Below are 22,728 nucleotides of genomic sequence, written 5' to 3' on the forward strand. Positions count from 1 at the left end.
TGATAAAATGGAAGGTAACCTGCTAACCGATAAAATTGCGTACATTTAGAATGTTCAGTGGTCTAATTGTACTTTTTTTCGTTCAGTGGCCTAATTACACTTTGAGATTACGTTTGGTGATCAATTTGAACCTTATACCATTTATATATACTAGTATAGTACCCGTGCGATGCACGGGATATATATTGTTAAATTTATTGTATAATTATGTGAATTAATTAAAAATGAATTTAATATTTACATAACACCTAAAAAAAATAAACATAAATATTTATCTCGCAATAAATATTGAAATACAACTTATATTATGAATAAAATTAAATTAATCAAAATTACAAATTATTAAAAATTTCATGATATACAACATTAGTGGTTGATGTAAAAGTTCCACTTGAGTCATTGGCAATTAATATTTTTAGACCATTTGGATTGTTAATCCGAGATGCAGCGACGTACAACTGACCATGTACAAACACAGATTTCTTTAGTAACAATCCTACATGTGACAATGTTTGACCCTGACTTTTATTAATGGTCATTGCATATGATAACATCAACGGAAATTGTTTTCGTTGAAACTTGAATGGCAACCTTGGATCGGATGGGGACATGGACATTCGGGGAATCAAAACTTTATTTCCTTTGTTAGCACCAGTCATTATCTCTGCTTCAATAATACGGTCTGCTAACTTGGTGATTATCAGTCTGGTACCATTGCACAACCCAATACTATGGTCAATATTTCTCATCAACATTACCGGTGAACCAATTTTCAAAGTCAATGAATGATTTGGTAAACCTGAAACTCTAATTCCGTTTAAGAATTCAGGGGTGTGTACATCTGCAAGTATCCCATTATCTGCATCGGCTTTGCATACTGTGTCACAACTAAAATATGTTATACTTTCAGAAGTATGCAACGCATTCATATATTCATTTACTGAGTTAACCACATCTAGTGGTGGTGCTAGTATAGCACGTCCTTCCAGCAAATTTGGATTAGAATTCCCAGTGGCAAACATCGGAAATGTGCTTTTCACAATTGTTGAAATATGGTCTCCATCAGATGGTAGAAGCATATTAGTTGGGATTTCTACTTCTGCATATCCATCATTTGGTCCACCTATCTTTCCATCACCGATATTAGCAATCCAATTTGCAAAATCTTCTAATCTTTGTAGATCAACCCCATGCCGAACAGTGCGTAGGCGTAGGTTTCTTGTAAGCTTCAAAACTTTGCAACTGTTCCACAAATACGATGAATTTATTGTTGCAGATACAATATCTTGTCTTGTACCCTTAGGAACTACTGGTAGTATCTGACGGAAGTCACCACCCAATACAACTGTTTTTCCACCAAATGTCTTTGTCGAACTATTTTGGTCTACAAATCGCAACAAATCCCTCATAGTTCGGTCTAATGCTTCAAAGCAATGTTTGTGCATCATGGGCGCTTCATCCCAAATGATTAAACTCGTCTTTATCAACAATTCAGCTAAATGACTACCTTGTTTAATGTTACATGTTGAGTCTTCGTTTATTGCAATTGGTATTGCAAATCTTGAGTGCGCAGTTCGTCCACCTGGTAACAACAAAGAAGCTATGCCACTTGACGCAACATTTAAAACAATTTGCCTTTTAGATCGTAATGTAGATGACAACGCTCTCCATAAAAATGTTTTTCCAGTCCCACCATACCCATAAACAAAAAACAAACCACCTAGATTACATGAAATGTCTTGCATAACAGTATCGTATATAACTCTTTGTTCATCAGTCAATTTAGAAGACAACTCTTCAGCTTCTTGTTTTAAGGCATCACAATCATAAGATAACTCTTCAAAAACCAATCTGTTATGAACCATTGTAGAGTTATCCATATTTGGAATAGGCATAGTTGGAAAGTCTTTTAAAGACTTATTTTGTACTTCCAAAAGTTTTTCCAACTCAATCAAACCAAAGTTCTTCTTCTCTTCGTCTGTTAAGACCAAGTCTGTTAACATGAAAAGGTAATTTAAAAATCATACAACACTAACATTTAGTAACAAATTTACAATAGTAACTTTCAAATTTTACCTGGTTGTTGTAATATTCTTCTTTGATAATGTTGAGCATCCTCACACAAATGTTTCCAAACCTCATTCCAAACATTTTCCGCTCTAATTATAGAGCTCGATGTTATTAGAACCACAAAGAGCTTCCTCATTGAATGAGCAGTTGACCAATAACTTGCTTCATTTATAGCATCAATGTATTCTTTATCATCATCAAGTAAACCATGAGCATAACAGGCATCTCGAAATGTCATATACTCAACACCGTTCAGTGTCCTAATATCTTTAAAACTTGTAGGACCACGAACTATGTTTAATAAGCACCTTAAATAATATATTTCACCTGATTTTGGTGGGACATAGAAGATACGACCCACCGAGAAACCCTTCTTTCTTGGCTGCCATTCACGAATGTCTTTTTTCCAAACAAATTTGGTAGGCATCTCAATGTAAGTTAGCATCTTCGCTTCATTGAATTTTTTGTTTGCTATAAACCAACCATTAAACATACTTTGACCAACAGTCTCTCTATTTAAAACACGGTCAATGGTATCATCATCTTGGAAAACAACTGATTGACAATCAGGCAGGTGAAAGCTTAACCTCTCAACAGGTGGAGTTCTGTATTGCACTTCAAAACTAAATAAGCGCCAAGTAGCCTCGCAGGCTGAAATGTACCGGCAATCATAGTACATGTTAATCTCATCAACAATTTCATTACCGGTATCATCGGTGGTAGTCTTATAAAACTCAGCAGTTACACGGTCATTACCTTTGTTGACGTACTTGAATAGGTATTTTATTGATCGTGACTGGTTACACCACTCAACATTACAGTGAGCTTTGTACTTCAAAAGTATATACCGATTATGTGGCACAATATACTGGTTATCCAAGTCTATCCCATTCTTCTTTATGGTTCTACTGTCATCCCGTCTTCGGTACAACGGGTATCCGTCTTGGTCAAATTGAGATTCATTAATGAATTTCTTTGGAAAATGCTTTGAACACTTGTTGTTTACCATGCATGGTGAATTCCTCTTGGCATGGCCACATGGTCCATGAACCATAAATTCCTCAACTGCTTTATAATATTCAAGGTCTTTATGTTTGTCTGGAATTTCAGCTGAAATGATTGAGTCCATGAAAGATGGGTTGGAGTATTCCTCTCTTCTTTCTAGAAATAGCAATATGTGAGCATGTGGCAATCCACGTTTTTGAAACTCTATTGTGTATACAACTGCACAAAATGTTATTAATTAGAGTTTAACACACAATTTAGTCATATCAATAAATTATATATATATATATATATATATATATATATATATATATATATATATATATATATATATCATACCTGCTTTGACGTGACCAAATATTTTTCCCTTTTTAAGGTCTTTGATCAAAACATCCAATTTCATTTTGAACACACGACATACGATGTCTGGACGATCTTCCACTTTCAAGTTCCTTTTTTCCATAAAGCGTTGAATCTCAGGCCATTTAGGATTACATGTAAATGTAATGAATAGGTTTGGATAACCTACAAACCGACAAATGGCCATGACATCTTGATAGTTTTGTATCATGTACCTTGCTCCACTAGTAAAACTTGAGGGTAATATTATTCGTTTCCCTTTGGAGCTAGGTTCAACTTCACCTCGCGTTAAGGCATCTGAAAGACCTTTATATGCCTCACATCTCAAAGCTTTTTGATTTGATCTTATGTAAATAAGTCTGGAAGATTCCACCATCGTGTACGCATCAACTAAGAATTGTTGGAATAACCTCCTAGCATAAAATAAAGTTGAGATTTCATCCAACCTTTCATGGATACGGAATGCGAAGTACTCCCTTTGTGAAACACTTTTTCTTGAGAAATGTTGGGTACTAACATTTGATGAAAAAAGAATATCCTCCCTAAATCCATCCTCGCCATATGGGAATAAAATTGGATATTGCAATGGTAAATATGCTGGATTTAATTCACTTATTCTTTTGAGAACTCCAGTCCTAGTCTCTACCAGAATGTCACGTTCACCCATGGTAGGGTCTAAATCTCCGACAATGAGAGCCGCAACCTCTGATGCAGTTGGTAATGAATATGTTCTTGCATCTGTATTCCTTCTTCCAATTAGCCCCATCTTAATCTCAGCTTGTGGATTAGAATCAATAAATGACTTGGCCATACGGAATGACTTGACCAAAACATTATAATGATCTAAAACATCCTTAATGTCATTAACCACATCAACATGTAGGTTAAATTTATCGTTTTCACCCCTAAAACAATTAAACAATTAAACATTAGTATTTTAGTGTCATAATATTTTATTTATGGAAAATTAAATGGAAGTTTAGTGATAGATATTATACCTAACGGAGTTGATACGATTTTCTATTTCATGTTCAGTATCATGAATATAGAGTTGCGCAAACTTTGGTTGAACCCCATTTGTTGGTAATAAACTTCCAATACGATGAAAATTTTGGCCATTTATACGAAATATAGGTGGCGCAACACCATTGTTAAGTGATCTATCAATCTTACCACCCATTGATGTGAAGCAAAACATGTTGTTATACGATCTTATATTTTGCAAGAAACATTTGTTCCTATCACTTGTAACAAAAAAGAGATCGTATAACTTTTTGGGAGGCTTTATCATGAATGGCAGCTTTATTTTCCCATTTACACAACACGCCGAATACTTCGGGGAGGTATTTAATTTTGAATTGCTTGACCTTTCGTTGTACCAAAATATTGAATTACAATGCTCACAAATAAATTCCAGATCCCCAAAGTCTGAATAATCCACTGCAAAAAAAAATAATTAATAGATAATTAAAGTTTGGTGGTACACAAATGTTTTATTTATATGTAATATTCAAGCTCACCACAGTTTGAATCAATGTTTCGTTCATGTGGTTCAACAACATCATCAAATTCTGAAATTAAATTCCTTCCATGTTGTATTGATTGGACGTAAATTGTTGTGTTGACGCTTTGTTCAGTCTCATTTGTAATACAACAATTATTGTCTGTCCCTAATTGAAATGAATAATAGTTTTCGTTAATATTACAAAAAAATTTGAAGAACAAATTTAAGTAAAATGTTGTAGTAAGAATTTGAACATTAATATTACCATTTATATCTGAATTCAAATCCGGTGTCAAATTTAAGTCAAATGCACGAACATGACGCTGGGTTGTGTCATCTGTATCACGGGCAGCCAGGAGTTGAGAGGAATTTGCTTTAATTAAAGGAATAATTTAATAATAAACCTGTTAGAACATTTATAATATTGATGTTCAAATTAATATTGTTTAGTGTATACAACATACTTGAAATGTTGCTTAAAGGTAATCTCTTTCTCATTTGTTCATTCGATGTCGGCGTTATTGTCGTTCGCACACACGAATAATCTGATAATAAAACAAATATTAGACTCTATAGTAAAGTAATGTGTAGAACTATACGTTGAAAACTATAATATTCTTACCATTAGTAATAACACTTAAAGGTGTACAATATGAATTTCGGAATACACCAAATACATGTCTTTGACTTGTCTTTGCCAACAAATTATTAATGGATGACGTCCCAATATTCTCATTACACGTCATTTGTTCATTTTCTGCAAAAATAAAAAATAAAAAAAATAAGACCACTAAGGCACTAATCTACATTATTTGTTGAAACTAACAAAAATCTTGAACACTATTGCATGTAATACATGAATTATATAGAACTTACTAAACAATAATGTATAGAACTTAGTAAAGAGTAATGTATAATGAATAATGAAAAATTAATCACTGTGAATAATTATATAGTTATATAAATTTATATAATGTAGATTACAAATGACATTTATATTACTCTAATATATACGGAATACTACTGTATGGGCGTGTGTATATATATATATATATATATAATTTATACAAATATGCGCAATTGCGCATGAGGTAACTTAATACAATATAATAATAATAATAATAATAATAATAATAATAATACGAATTAGTAATTATAGTAATAATACTCCTTAATATTTTATTACAATGGAGCCATGTGCCATGTTTTATTCTTTCTCATTGAGAACTAAAAAAGATGAATTGGGAGACGCAAATGATGGGTAACAGCAGAAAAAGAGTGGAGTTCACGTGTACACATTTGTATCTTTTGACTATTTTTTTGTATTTTTTTTTGAAACACTTTTAATTTTTTTTTTGAAGGCGAAACACTTTTAATTAGAAATGGAAAAAAATCAGCCATTTTTAGAAGAACGGTTAAAGGTGTATAATCTAAATTTTAGAATATACCAAATACATGTTTTTGCATACAAATTATTAATGGATGACATTCTAATATTTTCATTACATGTCATTTGTTTATTTTCTGACCCAAAAAACGAAAAAAACCAATAATTCATATAATTTGTTGAAATTAAAAAAGAATATCTTAACACCAATCCATATAATACTTGAATTATATAGAACTTAGTTAAAAATTTATTCAATTAAAATAATAATCAAAGTATATTGAATTATATAATGTAGATTACAATGTATTCAATATATTTAAATAATTATGTGTTTTTAAGTGTATATATATATATATATATATATATGTACTCCGTTTTATTTATACAAATATGTGCATGTGGTATCTTAATAAATAATAATTTGTTTTATGGAGCCATGTGCTATGTTGAGTTCTTTCTCCTTGAGAATTTAAAAAGATGAATGGGGAGATAGACATGTTGTGCAGCAGCCGAAAAACTGGGTAGTTCTTGTTTTATGCATTTATATCTTTGACTCGGGATGATAAGAAAAAAGCAACAAAAAATTGGGTGTACAACTTAATGGAAGAACACTCACCAATATGCCATATTGCCATGTGACTGTATTTGGAGGCTTCGTCAAGATTTTTACTTTTTCTATTTTCGTTCAGGCGCTTACTCTATGATACTACAGCTTGAAACAGAGATGATATGCAGCAGTTGAGTTTAGTAATAATTCTTCTCCTACTTCAATCTATTTTTCTGGAAACACCCAGGTTGTTAATCTTAGCTATTCTTCTTTGAAAAGTACTTATATCCTTAAATATATCCAAGATTAAGTATGAATCAGCCTATTAATATAAACAATCATGCAAGGTGAAGTATGTATGGATCTGTCATAAGAATAGCTAATCTGCTTAATAAGATATTTTATTGTTTTATGCCTTCATTGGTTCTTATTTATACATCTAGAACAATGCAAATGTTTATTCATTGTATTGAACAGAATAAACTATGTGGAAATGTTTATTCATTGTATTGAACAGAATTTTGTAACCTAGGGTTGATGTATCTAGATTTCGTAAATTTATTACAATTGTAAGAAGTATGAAATAGAAGTTAGTAAATGCATTACCATTGTTTTGCTCATCATGCTTCCTCTTTGAACCAATAGTAGTTGAATTTGTAATCTTTTTCATATTCTCTTAATGAGTGTTTTGCCAATCTGGTACACAAAAAACATGAGAGAACATTTAGTATTTATATACTACTCTCCACTGAAATTAAAGTTTGTCCTTCATTTACTTAACAATGAGGGAATATTAATATTAATAGATTACTTAGCATACCTGTTTGTCTTAGTCAGTGAAGAAGGAAAAAAAAAAGAAATTTATAAAATTAAAAAAAAAAAAAAAGAACAGACCAACTATAGTGGATATCACCACTACTTTTGCTTTGTACAGAATCACGTGCTTCTTCTTTTTTCATGCTTTGTGCGTAATGGCGCATGGTATCTATATTATCTATATTACATGTCCACTTTCTTTAGTTTCCTTTTTCTTAAATTCCTTCCCCACTAAACATAGATAATATATATTTTAATTGCTTGCAAACAACACTGTCAAGTTCTGTGAATCCCTTTATCCCTTATCTTCATCTTCAAATTTTCTTTTTCTTTTTCTTTTCCCCAATGCGCAATCTATATTTATATTTTATATAAATGAGGTTACTTAAAAATATTTATATTATATAAATGAGGATACTTCCAAATACCAACCTATTAAATATTATATGAATCAGGTTACTGTCTCTCCACTACAAACTTCCATAGTTTTCCACCATCCTCTGTGTCTATCATCCTCCGCCCTCCTGCATCCACCATCGAGGAAAATCCGGTTAAACGGTCACGCTGTCACATCCTTCGCCCCTACCCTCCCTTCTTAGTCCTCTTGGTTTCTACTTCTCCGTCCTCCGTCGTCAACACCCTCGCTCCTCTCCCTGTCTCGGCTGCTTCACAATCTCTGGCGGACGACTGGTCAGCGTGGTCTCGGCTACTCATCTCACCTAACCTCAGCCTCGCCGGATGGCTGGTCAGCGCTATGGCAGTCAGGTAACTTGTATTTTTGTTTTATTACTATTCTTATTAAATTTTATGGTCGTAATTAAATCAGTAAAATTTTATACTGTTAATAAAATGACTATATAATTTTTAATATTCTGAAAATTCTTTTGTCTGGTGTTTGAAAAATTGATTTTATTTCAGATTAATTTGCAAACATAAAATTTGTTTCTTTTGTCAAACATTAATAAAAAAAAATTCAAACATGTTGTAAAGAATTGAAATGATGAATATTATTTTATTTGTTGCAATTACACATCGGGCGTCATCTGAACATAATTTAATTTTAGTTAAAAAATTCAAATATGAATTGTTTTTTGTTAGCTGTTTCAAAAGAAAAAGTATAATAAGAACATACTAACAAAATGAGTTTCAAACTGGATACATATAGTATGCAGGTAATTATTATTTGCAAATAAATATGTTGCATATGCGTAAGTAACTAAGTATGCATCACCATTTGCAATGTGCTCATTTTTTGTAATAAAAAATAATGGTAATTAATATTTATTTTTATTCCCTCATTGTTAAAATAAATACGTAATACAATCTGCACGTCTTCCACTTACTATATGGCCCTAAGGTTACATAAAGTAATTCTAAACTATAGGCCTTGTCTTCTTTTGGTATCTTTACAAATCCATGTGTTGTTTTGATGCATTATGCATATGAATCTCACTTGTCTTTCTGAAGAAATAATTTGTACATCCCATACTGTTATTGATAATAGCTTATTGATACCTGCAAGCAAAAAAAAAAAAAACCAATTTTGCTACAATGCAAATCTATATATTATTGATATCTATTAGTTTATAACTACAATAAAAAACAATAAGATAGATATAGAAATTGTGGTGGCAATTAAAAACAATAAGATAGATATAGAAATTAGTCTGGCAATTGTCTCAAAATAGTTGTGCCACCAAACATAATTGTCAAAATATAGCACAACAAAAGCCAATACACGTGTCGCCAGACACAATTGTCTTTAAGAATCCAAAACACAATGTTGACATATATGCATTAGTGCATACAGTCACCATGCACATAACGTTTTCCAACCACAAAGTTTGCCCAAACAAATTCAGCCCTATTTTTCCATCTTCACAATTGACTTCATTGTCTTCTTAGAACTTTGGGTAGAGGAGAACTCATCAAGCAGAGACCTCTTAACAGCTCCACATTCACCTTCATCAACTTTCTTCATGGGATTTGCTGGTAAACTTGGACTCTCAGCAACATCCTCATCCTCAAAATCCTGTAAACCCATAGAGATAAGGATAAACAATTAGAGTTCATTAGTTCCCTAACAACTCAACTATTAGCATTTCTAGGTTACCTCTCTAGAAATTTCTTCATCCTGTGGATGCAGTTCAGATGTTAGGTCCTTGTCCGGTGCCTCCAATAGCTCTCGACAGTAAACTGATACTAATTTAGGGTCATTCATAACCTTAATAACCGCAAAGGCATTGTGAAGGTTATCAAATTGTTCCTTTCTTGCAGCAATCCTAAAAACCATTGCAAGTCCCACTAAGGATTCTATTTCACTGGGGACTGTAAGGGATCCCTACAAATCGGATACACATTTGTGTAAGTTCAATGATTCGATATTATGTGTAGTAAGATCAATTTTTAAGAACATAATTTACCTCCAAGGTCCTCTTCCTTAGATCTGTTGCTGAAATACCTAATAAATCTTGACAGTCTCTGTCCCATAGTATGAATGGTGCATTTCCATTGAGGTCAACAACTCTAATCTTAACCCTGTACCTGAGAATACCCTCTTCCCAAGTCCTCTTACATTTATCACAGTCATACTTTTGACCATCATTACGTAGAATCAACTTTTTATTACAACCATGTGCTTTGCAAGAAACATAAAATCAATCACCCGAACTCTCAATGCCAACGATTTTAGCAACAACCCAAAAATCACCATACTACAAAAATAAAATTAGCATATTAATAACAATTCTATTCAATATTAAAATAAATAAAAGAAATAAACTTACTTCTCTATTTTGATATATATCTGAAATGGTCAAAACATTCATTTGTCCAGAAGAGAAGTCTTCAAATGCACTGCCATAGCTCATACTTGTCATGGAAACAATGCTACGCATTGGGGTCTGCTCTCCGTTAAGACTGCATATAAGTGTTTATACATACAAAATCAAAACTAAATGACCACAAAAGTATAGAAAATAAGAAAACTGAAATGTGTGCTAAGAGTGAGTTAAATACCCTACCTCTCTCTAAATTCTTGAAACTCTGGAAAATCATGGTTTATATAAATTTTTGTAACATCGTAGCTGCTGCAGATCTTAATATCACCAGCTGTTGAGAGTCAAAATTGTTAGGCTGCACAAACACTGTAAAATTAATGAAATTAAAGAGTGTCAAGGAATGTGAGCTCTTACTGTTCTGGACAACCTTGACTCTACAAAACTGTAGTAAAATTATAACATGATCATGTTGAGTTGATTGGTAAAATGGCTCTAGTTTGGAAACATGATCATCCCAAACTGTGCATTGCATTTGAGTACCCCTAAGCATTACATATAAATAGTTAAGTTTTTTTAATAGTAGTTAGTCAGGCATAAAATGGAAAGATATTAATAGATCAATATCTTACTGTGTATCCTCTAGTAGAAAATCAATCAGCCTGGTAGGCTTCCCAGCAATGACCTTCTCTTGTGGGGAATGTATCTCTACCACCATTCCAATTACATCTAAACATAAAAGATAAAAAAAAAAATTGTACAACAATAGAACTTATAGGTAAGTGAAGGAAACAAAACAATGTTTACAACATACCAATCAATTCTTTTTCATTGATATCCATTTTTTGTTTCAAAGTTGACAAATGCTGCAGTCGGAACATATGTCTTGGGAAAACATGGTCATTTAGCTCTGTAACAACTGTCTTGTAGTAGAACTTCAACATGTGTTTGTGTGGGCTTGTCTTGTACGTGTAGAAGTTACTAATCACCAAGAAATTTGTTATTGAATACACGTCACCTACCTTGAGCATAGTAGAATATTTCTGTACCAAATCTCTCGGAATGGTTGCATGCAGAACAGTCCCCTGTTAATGGATATACATTATATAGTGAAAAAAGGTATTAAACTGTAAATTAATTACTTTGTATACCATAACACACATACCTCTTGATCATGAAAAACACATTCTTTGCACTTAATGGTTGTTGCGCCTCTTCTTTCAGGAATTTCATAGGTACGTACCAACCTCAGTTTGATAGCACTTGTGGTGTTCATGGGAGCAATATTGCGACCCAGAATGTATGACGGAGCCATGAGTGTATGCAATAGTACAATATGCTATGAAAGTGAATTGAAGCTTGAAGATCTGTAGACACATTCCTATGAATGTAATATATATATATATAGGTACCTCAACCACATTGTGCAGACATGCATAAATGTTAACAATGGGATTATTAAAATATACATTTATACCATTCATGTTTGTCTTGCACTGAAGAAGAACAACCATGTGACCTTACATATATTCTCACCAGCCTATTAATATATACATTTATGCCATTCATGTTTGTCTTAAAATGAAGAAGAACAACTATGTGCTCTTACATATATTCCCACCAGCCATGTGCTCTTTTGCTTTTACATATATATATTCCCACCAGCCATGCTATGTGCATATGGATACAAAAATAAAATAAACTTTGCAGACCACTACTCTACTTTCAAGATATACTAATTATTTTTAAATCAGGTTTTTCCTATTACTCTAATTCAGGTTCCACTTTTCTTCTCTCCACGTGAGTATATCTATTTCCATAGCACTGTTCATTTGGGCGGGAGTTTTCAACTACTTCATTTTGCTTTTATATATATAGAGATTGGCGTTGCAAATGCACTTGTATTATGCTCAGTCAATACTCAATACGTTTATAATACCTCCTTAAGATCGAGTTGTTAAATATGAGATAAGATGTTCAATATCATAATCAGGTAGTTATCTCTTGTTCCAAAAGTCCCCTTAGGCATGAGCAAATTCCACTTTTAGTCCTCGACTATTGTAGGGTTGTCACATTGAGTCATATTTTTTAATTTTGTCATATTATATTTGACTTTGAACAATTTTCACTTTTAGTCATCGACTATTAATGTGGTATTGTCACATTTAGTCCTATTCTTTTAATTTTGTCATATTACATCCATGACTTTGAGTAACTTCCACATTTAGTCCTTCACTATTATGACATTGCCACATTTAGTCATATTCTCTTAATTTTGTCATATTATATCCATGACTTTCATTTGATTTCCAGCATTAATTTTTCATTAAAAAATTTATTATTTTACTGTTAGAATTGACAAATAACAAATGAAAAATCCTTACACATATCGTAACTCATATTTCAAACGCATTAGAAATATATTCCAAATATGAGACGATATTAAAACACGATGATATCCTTAAATTGACATATAACACAAGAAAAAAAATCCTTATACATATCGTAACTCATATTTTTATGAGTTACTATATTACATCCTTTGATATTTATGATATTTCTAATATTTTCGAAATATGAGTTACAATATGTGTAAGGATTTGTTCCTTTGTTATTTGTCAATTTTAATTTTAATTGTAAAATAATGGAATTTTTAACGGAAGATTAATGGTGACAATCAAATGAAAGTCATAGATGTAATATGTCAAAATTAAAAAGAATATGACCAAATGTGGTAATGTCATAATAGTCGAGGACTAAAAGTGGAAGTTGCTCAAAATCATTGCTGTAATATGGAAAAATTAAACGAATAAGACTAAATGTGACAATACCACAATAGTCGATAACTAAAAGTGGAAATTATTCAAAGTCGGGTATGTAATATGACAAAATTAAAAGAATATGACTAAATGTGACAATGTCATAATAGTTGATGACTAAAAGTGGAATTTGCTCTTTAGGCATTTAATGCGCCTTATATAAGAGTGTGGAGGGAACAAATGCCAAGCCTTCGGCATGTCGGCCATGTGTAATTTGTGTACTGGATGGGACAACGACAATTTTACCAGTTCCACATGCTTTGGGAACTCTGACGGATTGCATGAAGCTGGTGATGCGGCTAAACAATATGCTCGGGTTATGTTTTTCTTTGAATAAATATTTTAATGTGTTATAAGTCCAATGATCGAGTAAATACCTCCCATCTCCCGGTCACACATGACTGGGGGAACTAACTCGACTAGAAATCATGTTATGTCGAACAATAAAGCATCTCTCCGGACCACAATCCCGATTGGGGGAATCATATAAAGCTAATTGGTTATGCTTAGGAAATGATGCCGGTAACCTTTTGTACAATATCTGATCACATGATTAAATATTCGAGTATGGTATAATTCCTATCAAATACCTCCCTTAGCCCGCTTCCCAAGAATTATTTAATTCTTTGAGACTTGGGCTAATAATTCCTAGCGTATTTGAAGATCGAGGGTCTGACACGGCTTTGGCGCCACAACACGGGGGTGGATTTTCTATACACAAAATAAAGAGTAGCTTGATGAGTTGGGGTTTGTGTTACTATGCTTAAAGTTACGAGTTTGAACCTTGTTAGTGTTACTGAAAAATGGGTCATGCATGGCATTGCACCATGCATAACACTCTAGCTTTAGAAACTTAATTAAAATTGTCCCAAAACATTTTAATTTTCTCTTATTTACAGCTAATAGCACGACCTATATATGAAAACAACACAACTAAATTATAATCCGCACAAAATTGAAGCAATTCTAAATTAAAATGTGACTAAAATATGAATATTTGCACACTTATCATGCTTAACCATTCTTTCTCCCATGAAATTCTCTTCTAATATTGGCATGGAGCTCTTGATCTCTTCACCATACAACCCATCCTTCTCTACCTTCATTTTCTTTGAGTTTTAATTTCCTTGACTCCCATTCTCCCCCTTCTTTATAAAACCCTATAAAAGGGTGATATTATATTACTCTCTTAGTAACCAAATAACGTACCCATAGGAACCAACAATGGCTCTGCCAATCCTTCTGCTATTGTTGGTTTCATCTTTCTCAATCATTCCTTCTTCCCAATCATCTGCCCTCACTTTCGACTATTACGCTAAAACATGTCCCAAATTTGAAGAGATTCTCACGAGGATTGTTAAGGAGAAGCAACAAGAAAGGGCCACAACCGCCGCCGCCACGCTCCGCCTGTTTTACAACGACTGCGCCGTGGGCGGCTGCGACGCGTCGCTGCTCATCAGGTCCACCGCGTTTAACACGGCGGAGATGGAGGGCGACGAGAACCGGTCCCTGGGCGGCGACGGGTTCGACGTCGTCATGCGCGTGAAGACCGCGCTGGAGCTCGAGTGCCCCGACACCGTCTCCTGCGCCGACATCCTCGCCGCGGCGACCCGCAACCTCGTTAATTTAGTCGGCGGGCCGTACTATGATGTCCGGATGGGGCGGAAAGACGGCACCCAATCAAAAGCCGCCAGCGTGGAAGGTCAACTCCCACGCGCCAACTCCACCGTTGACCAAATGATCAAAATCTTCAAATCCCACAAATTCACTATCCCGGAAATGGTCGTCCTCACCGGCGGCGGCCACACCATCGGCTACGCCCACTGCAAAGAGTTCGCCGACCGGATCTTCCGACCCGACCCGGACCCGACAATGAACCCGGCCTTGACCGCCCGCCTGAGAACGCTGTGCGCCGATTACAAGAAACAGACGGCCATGGCGGCGTTTCTGGACCCCATAACTCCGGCGACGTTCGACAACACGTACTTCAAGAACTTGCAGAACGGGTTAGGGGTTTTGGCGTCCGATCAGATCTTGATGAGCGATCCGAGAACGAAGCCTTTCGTGGAAAAGTACGCTAAGGACGCCGCCGCCTTCGTCAAGGATTTCAGTTTCGCCATTGAAAAGCTGAGTGTTCTTAAGGTGAAGACCGGAGACGAGGGAGAGATAAGGAAAAGATGTGATCTTCCAAATTAACAATCCATGATGATGAGATCGAGTTTACAACTTTAATTATTAACTAATTATATGCTTTAATTTCTTGAATTCCTTATAGTGTCTGTCTGTATGTAGGTGTGTGTGTATATATATATATATGTACTGTGATTACTGCATGCATGTTGTAAAGCCCAAATTTGTTCTGTGAATATGATGAATTAGTTTCATGATGACTTTAATGGCCAATTTGGTTCATGAAAACTGTTTTCTTTTCTGGGGAGATTTTTCCCCCTCAAATTTGAGGAAAAATCTTGTTTGGTTGATTAGATAATTTAGAAAAAAGGTTTAAATTAGTCACCAAACTAACAAAAATATAATTAGGGGCAAATTTTACGTGGACCATGGTAAACCGCAGCTGGTTCGTTCTACGTAATAAGTTTTGCTAATATAACATATTTAGTTTTGTTTTATATACATTATTGTTTCATTTCAGCACAACTACGGTTTCTTTTTGTTTCAACTACAGTTTTATTCAACATTATACATACAATAGTCTTATTACAATGAGACATGTTATTGAAATTTATTTTATACATACTGTAGTTTTATTACAATACCACTAAATTATTATTCTAATTCAACTACGGTTTCATTGGACAATATACACTCGAATATGTGAAATTATTATTCAATTCTATTTTATATACACTGAAGTTTCATTACAGCACAACTACAATATTATTTATTTCAATATAACTACCGTTTCATTTGAAAATATACACTCACTATGTAAAACATGTTATTAAGTTTCTGTTTATACATACTGTAGTTTCATTTTAGCAAAACTAAATTATCATTTCTATTCAACTACACTTCTATTTGACAATATACACTCAATATGTGAGACATGTTATTCAGTTTCATTTTATACATACTGTAGTTTCATTTCAACACAATTAAAGTATCATTTAAATTCAATTACAGTATCATTTGATAATATAAACACATTATGCGAGACAGTTTCACTTTAGATACAGTGTAGTTTTATTTTGTTATGAACACAAAAAATACGGGATTTCTTAAAAAGTAATGTTTGTCGTTTCTTTACTTAAAGAAACGACGCCTTTTTCGGACCATTGTCCACAGTATAACAATCATATAATTAGGTCATCCAACTAAAAAAAGTATAATTATATTAGATCCTTAAATTGTTGAAAATTATATATACAATTGGATTAAATTTACTTGTTCAATTCATTTAGTATGTGGCGGTCATATTATTAAAAAATTATTTTAATAATTTAAATAAAATAAAATTTGAAAAGAAAAAACCCCATCACCTCTCGTCTTTGTCCCATACTGGAGACGAAGAAACTTCTTCATCTCTAGCTCTAGCTTGGAGACAAAGCGTTTTCTTCGTCTCTAGGTCAGAGACATGATGACCTAATAAACATGTCAAATTTGATTGAATCGCATAAGTTTAGACAATTTAGGGATATGATTTCACTTTTTTTAGTTGGATGTTCCAATTGCACTTTTGTGTGTAGTTTGGTGACTAATTTGAACCTTTTTTGATAATTTATTCCGTACAAAATGAACTCCTCAAATATGAGAAAGAGTAAATCTTGTATGAGACGTTAATGACAGTCTCAAACAAGGTAGACTTTAAAAAATGATTTCTTTTCATCTAATGTAGGGGTGAGTGTTTCGCTATTCGGTTTGGTTTTTTGGTTTCGGTATCAGTATTTCAGTATTAAAAAATGATACCATTTGATTTAACATTATAGTTTGGTTCGATTTGAAAATTTTTGGTTTTGGTTTGAAATTAGTTTGATTTGGTATTCGGTTCAGTTTAAGAACCCCAATTTTCAACATTTTCTAATTTTCTAAACACACTACCAAACAATATAGATTCACATAATCCAAATCCAAAGTCTAAACTTTATATAACAAAATAGCAATCCAAAGTTCAAACACACTACTAAGTACTAATTACCATACATCAATTGGTTTTTTTGCCCAACCGACTCTTCTGTTGGCTCACTTGGAATGTTTTGTTGACAAGATAAAGAATTATCCATCTGCATAGTTCATATATGGAGAACATGTGTCAATACTGTATAGTTAATTTTGGATACAATCCGTCATTGCTTAACAAAATATATTTCTAGTGCACTGGAAAATAATTCCTGTATTGAAAAATAATATTCCAGGGCACTGAAAATATATTTCTAATAAGCACTAGAAATCAAAATTAGAATGATATTGAAGCAAATTAATTTCATAGAAACATGAAACTAAGAAAAATACTAAATATTGTAAAAATAACTCAAGTTAGAGATAATTGTAAGACAAGGAAAAACTAAAAATCTTTAGGGTTGATGTATTTGATATTTTATGGATTTATGGCTCTTGATAGTTTGAACCTGTGTACCCGCGATTTGTTATAATGAAAATTTTGTAGGTAGTAGTCGTGGTCTCGTGATTTTCTCCTCGAGTTTGAAATTTTTCACGTAGATCATGTGTCCCTTGGGTTGATATTTATTTTTAGACGATTGTGTATTATCTCGTATTTGTGCTCCTGTCGATTTTGTGATTTTCATTTGTCACAAGAAGTGAAAATTTTCCTAACAAGAATATATAAATAGAATTACTATTTCAATTTTTTTCCCAAAATTTAAATTCAATTTCTTTTCATAAATCAAACAGCGGGTTGTAAATTTTTTTAATGTACTAATATTTGCTTTAAAAATTGCCGACACCATTATAAGGAATAAACAATTTATTTTAAAAAAAATTATTCTTTTTTTTAAGAAGAGAAATTTATTAAAAAGCTAGGCATTATCAGTCAATATTACATCAAACAAAGCATAAAATAGAATATAATTTCATCTGGTACAAGGTGACCTAGAAATGACATCTCTAACAAGTAGATAAGCTACGATGCATGTTCACAATCATTTAGCTAATAAAAAACTAATATTAATAAAAGACTTCCTTATTTCTTAGTCTTTGATAATAAAATCAAAGGAAGAAAGATTAATATTAGATTTTAAACCTTCAATCACAAGTTTTGCATTATCTGTTGAAGGGACATAGTGATAAAATATTACCCAATTATTGTTGCGGAGTGATGGAACATAGATGATTTGTATTAAACCTGTACCAATGACTTTGCGTCTACAAAGGATATTAATTAGGTGTCCGCAATGTCTTAGCTCACTAATTCAGTATAGAGAAGAAATCAAGATTCAAACTTTGGTAGCGGCAGTGTGGAGATTATATGTTTAAAGTGGATATATCCCTTGTGCGTACTGACGTCATTTGGTCCTGTCTGCTGAGCTATTAATTGAGTCATCATAATTTACACTTTCCTAAATGTTCGGTCAGGTCGAAGTGTGATGGCCCTTAAGGTTGGAGATTCAACATTTTCGGGAGAAGGATATCAATTAGGTGATATGATATTATCTCAATAATTATTACAGTAAAATAAACAGTCTGGCCTTATTTTTACTGTTACATGTACTAGTTAGCTCTTGCATGAGAAAAGATCAAGCTAAGGATACAATAATGATTAATGGAATTGAATATCAGAATGCATGCATGGGACTACAATGAAATTAGTAAATTATTACACTTTGAAATAAAGAAGAATAAATAACATTGTATTTCAAATAATAATAATGTCGTTCAAACTAATAATACTTTAATTTACAGAAAAAGTTACCTTTGCACTTTAGGTGAAATCTAGCACCTTAAGTTGTCCATTGTTCACCCACTCAAACTAATAATGCTAATAATAAATCAATGATATCATATGTTATTATTTTATTTATTTTACTTTACTTATTTCATATCTATATTTTTTTTGAGTAGTATTTCATATCTATATAGTATGGTGTGATATTTTGTGGAGTTTTTACCATATATGTATATCTTTTGACATACACATACTATTTAAAGATAATATAATGTTGCTTAAAAAAAGATAATGCTATTTTTTTTTAGTACAGATAATGCTATTTAATTCTATCAAATTTGTTGTATCAAACTCTATATTCTACTGATCTATTTTGACGAAATTATGTAAAAATTTACTCAAAAAAATAAATATTTTTTGAATGACGAGGAAAACCTGCAACCCCATTATATTACTCAAAAGTCAAAAGTATGTATAGTACTTGATATAGTCCATCCTTACATTATAGCCAAGAAATTATATATGAAGATGTAAACTGTAATAAGAGAACCATATGCGACGAGTTTCATCGAGAATGTCATATGCCGGCAAGAATTGAAATTTGTATATGTATTAGCTATACATGAACTAATCAATTTCGTAATTCATAGTGATGTTACATATATTTTTGAGCATTATTTGCGTCATTGATACATAGTTTTTTTTTCTTAGATAAAATTACATTACATAAGACAAAATTTTGTAAAAAAAAAATTAAAAAAAATAGTAATACACCTAACATTATCCTATGCATTCTATTACATGCACTTTCTATTTCTACTCCCTCACTTTTATCCCTGATGTGACCAGTTATCTTTATCTTGTGGATAAAAGTTCATAGTAGAATCTAGAAGTAGGAGTATATATATTTTCCTTATCCTATATTTCTATATCTACATAATATGTTAATTAATAGGCACACAACTTTTTCTAAAAGCTCAAAGAAATTTGCCAAACCTTTATGTCACCATCTAAGCTACCACTGTACAGTACATATTTGGATATCGTTTCATCTTTCCGGCCATCAACGAAGTCACGCGCCACCGTCAGACACTTCACCGGACCACCGTGGCCGGCCAAAACCGCCAGGCAAGAGTAGCACCTCTCCACGCCCCTCCAAATCCTAACCGTTTTATCCGCCGAGCCGCTGCACACTATATCCGCCGCCACCGCCAAACACAGAATGGATTTGGTGTGTCCCCGGAGCGCACCCACCACCGCCACGGCGGCGCCGCCTCCGCCGCCGCCATCTTTTCGTGCTCTCTCCCATACCAGAATTGATCGGTCGCAGGCGCCGGAATATAAAACCGCGCCGCCGTTTCCCACGGCTAGGGCGTTTATCCCGGAATTGTGCTTTTCTAGTGTGGCAACTAGAGAATGCTTCTTCTCCGGCGAGGATTTTCGCCATACCTTGATTTTCTTGTCCGCTGATCCTGTATATACATGCCCATCCTGTACCATAAATAACGACACATTTTTTAATTTTTGTCCAACCTTACTTCAACAATACCATATATAAAAAAAAAAAAAAGAAAAAAAAAAAGAGAAAATTTTGGGTGAGGAGGTAACCAACTGTCACTGTTTTATTGTGTGCATAGAGTAAATCTTACTTTGTAATTTTAGTCCAGAAAGAATTACAAGAAAGTAAATCATCTTGGATTATTCCTAGCTGACATGTTCAAATCAAAAAACTAATAGACTAAACTTGTAATATTATGATTATCAAGGGAACAGCCCAGACGATTTTGGCTGGAATCAACAAGGACTTTCCAGGTCATCCATCCTATTACTAATTTCACCCAAAGCATGCTTAATTGTAATTTTAGTCGGATAAAGAATTATAATTACAAGGAGATAAGTTACTCTAAATTGTTCATAGCTGACTCTTGCTCGAACCAAGAAAGGCTAATAGACCAAACTTGTAATATTGTAATTATCAAGTGAATAGTCCGACCGAATTTGGCTAGCTTGAAGTTGTCTCAAATAAGATTGACGATGCAACAAGGACTTGCCATGGATGGTCATCAATCATATTACTACTCTCACGCAAACATGCTTAAACTCGAAATTCTGAAGGATTCGGTATATTAGTGGAGTTTAATAACCTATTAATCTTCTTGGTTTGAATCAATAATCAACTGTGAATAATCTAAGTTGGTTTATTTATCTTTTGCTGGCTACGTTGTAAGATGAGTTTTTACACACTCTCCCACCCGCACCCTCTAATAGTGGGTGCGGTTTCACTCTTAAAAAAAAAATTGTTACCTGAGAAACTGCTAAAGCGTTAATGGCGTCATCATGTGCATTAGCGACGGATTCCATGCATTTGAAGTCAGAAGTCCGCCAAATCTTGAGCGTCCGATCCCACGAGACGGAGTAGAGAAGAGAGGTGTCGGCGGAGAGCGCCAACGCCGACACGGCGTCCACGTGGTGGACCCACGTGGCCGTCTTGTGTCGCCGGATCCGGACGCGGCTACTCGGGAGGAGAAACTTGACGACGCGGTCGGAGAGCTTCGGCAGCGTGGCCAAGCGCGTGAACTCACGCTCCTCCTCGTCGATTCTCCACACCCGAACCTTGTGGTCTTGGTGGGCGCTGAATATCTTGTCGGACAAAACCACCAGCGACTTCACCGCGCCTTTCCCCGCCGTCACGGCGGCTCCGGCGGGAGAATAATTCACATAAGACCTGTTTGGTAAATAGCTATTAGTTGATGGAGTAAGAAGGTATGATTAATTGATGACATTAGTTACGTGTTTGGTAAATTAGCTGAGTTGATAATTGTTTACTTGTTTAGTGTCATTCTTTTTTCAAAAAGCTAATTGAAAAGATTGCTTTAAGTAACTTTTGAATTTTAGTATTTTAGAGTTACAAAAAACTTTTTAATCAAATACTTATATGGATAAATCAAAATTGAATGATAGACTAATTATTTACCAAACATGGCCATCATCTTCCTCCTCGGCCCTCCTGCGCTTCCACATGCGGATTTCCCGGTCGGAGGAGGCCGTGAAGAGGTGTTTTCCGGCGAGGACGAGGGAGGACGTGTAGGAGCTGTGAGGCTTGAGAGTGGCTATGCAGTGGCAGTTGTGGGTTTGGTCGTGGTGGAGAAACGATGCCAGGGAAGGGATTGAAGGAAGACTGGGCTGGGAAAGAAGGGGTTTTGCCGCCATGGAATAATCATCGGTGGAGCTTGATGAAGTTTGAGAGTGGAGAGTCATGGTATGGTAGGTTGTTCACAAGAAGGAGTTAGTGCTTTCTCGTTGGGGGCCTGGAATTGATGTTATATAGCCAAATAGCAAAAGGTTCAATTCATGATGAAGTAAAGATGACTAAATGAAAGCTGTTGTTTACCCACCAATTCAATGCGTAGAGGTGACAAATCACTAGACCTGTTTTTGGCTGTAGCCTAGGGGTTCATCGTGGGCTGGATATATAACTGGTCTAGAGATTTAAGATGAGATAGGTGGCTGAAAAATTTAAGATTGGATATGTGATGAAATAGCTGGTTTGGACTGCGAGCCAAGATCTTGTAGTCTAGTAGCA

At 33.9% G+C, this 22,728-nt stretch overlaps 3 protein-coding genes and 1 pseudogene across 3 annotated transcripts; 1 reads left to right on the plus strand and 3 right to left on the minus strand.

Moving 5' to 3' along the window:
* Window positions 1–332: 332 nt before the first annotated feature.
* LOC115996159 lies at window positions 333–4,615 on the minus strand. The gene is made up of 5 exons (XM_031235297.1): window positions 4,434–4,615; window positions 3,415–4,340; window positions 2,077–3,294; window positions 1,244–1,993; window positions 333–877 (listed from the first exon to the last, which is right to left on the minus strand). Exons 1-5 carry the CDS (start codon window positions 4,613–4,615, stop codon window positions 333–335), a joined length of 3,621 nt encoding a protein of 1,206 aa, XP_031091157.1.
* Window positions 4,616–9,305: 4,690 nt separating this feature from the next.
* On the minus strand, window positions 9,306–12,302 carry LOC115997594 (annotated as a pseudogene).
* Window positions 12,303–14,356: 2,054 nt separating this feature from the next.
* On the plus strand, window positions 14,357–15,706 carry LOC115997506 (peroxidase 41-like). The gene has a single exon (XM_031237073.1). The coding sequence runs from the start codon at window positions 14,513–14,515 to the stop codon at window positions 15,482–15,484; it is 972 nt and encodes a 323-aa protein (XP_031092933.1). The 5' UTR covers window positions 14,357–14,512; the 3' UTR covers window positions 15,485–15,706.
* A 4,074-nt stretch (window positions 15,707–19,780) lies between these two features.
* Window positions 19,781–22,420, minus strand: LOC115997180 (protein JINGUBANG-like). Its single transcript, XM_031236688.1, has 3 exons — window positions 22,120–22,420; window positions 21,450–21,870; window positions 19,781–20,636 (listed from the first exon to the last, which is right to left on the minus strand). The coding sequence occupies exons 1-3, from the start codon at window positions 22,401–22,403 to the stop codon at window positions 20,115–20,117; spliced, it is 1,227 nt and encodes a 408-aa protein (XP_031092548.1). The 5' UTR covers window positions 22,404–22,420; the 3' UTR covers window positions 19,781–20,114.
* Between the last annotated feature and the right edge of the window lie 308 nt (window positions 22,421–22,728).

The sequence above is a fragment of the Ipomoea triloba genome, chromosome 11, assembly GCF_003576645.1.
Source record: "Ipomoea triloba cultivar NCNSP0323 chromosome 11, ASM357664v1".
NCBI lineage: Eukaryota > Viridiplantae > Streptophyta > Magnoliopsida > Solanales > Convolvulaceae > Ipomoea > Ipomoea triloba.

Coding starts and splice junctions, on each gene's coding strand:
- LOC115996159 (XM_031235297.1), bottom strand. CDS start 4,615: ATGGGTGGTAAGATTGATAGATCACTTAACAATGGTGTTGCGCCACCT. Junction 3,295..3,414: donor ATTTGGTCACGTCAAAGCAG/GTATGATATATA, acceptor CATTTTGTGCAG/TTGTATACACAATAGAGTTT. Junction 878..1,243: donor TTCATCGTATTTGTGGAACA/GTTGCAAAGTTT, acceptor GTTGTGACACAG/TATGCAAAGCCGATGCAGAT.
- LOC115997506 (XM_031237073.1), top strand. CDS start 14,513: ATGGCTCTGCCAATCCTTCTGCTATTGTTGGTTTCATCTTTCTCAATC.
- LOC115997180 (XM_031236688.1), bottom strand. CDS start 22,403: ATGACTCTCCACTCTCAAACTTCATCAAGCTCCACCGATGATTATTCC. Junction 21,871..22,119: donor GAAGATGATGGCCATGTTTG/GTAAATAATTAG, acceptor TTTACCAAACAG/GTCTTATGTGAATTATTCTC. Junction 20,637..21,449: donor ACGCTTTAGCAGTTTCTCAG/GTAACAATTTTT, acceptor TTTATGGTACAG/GATGGGCATGTATATACAGG.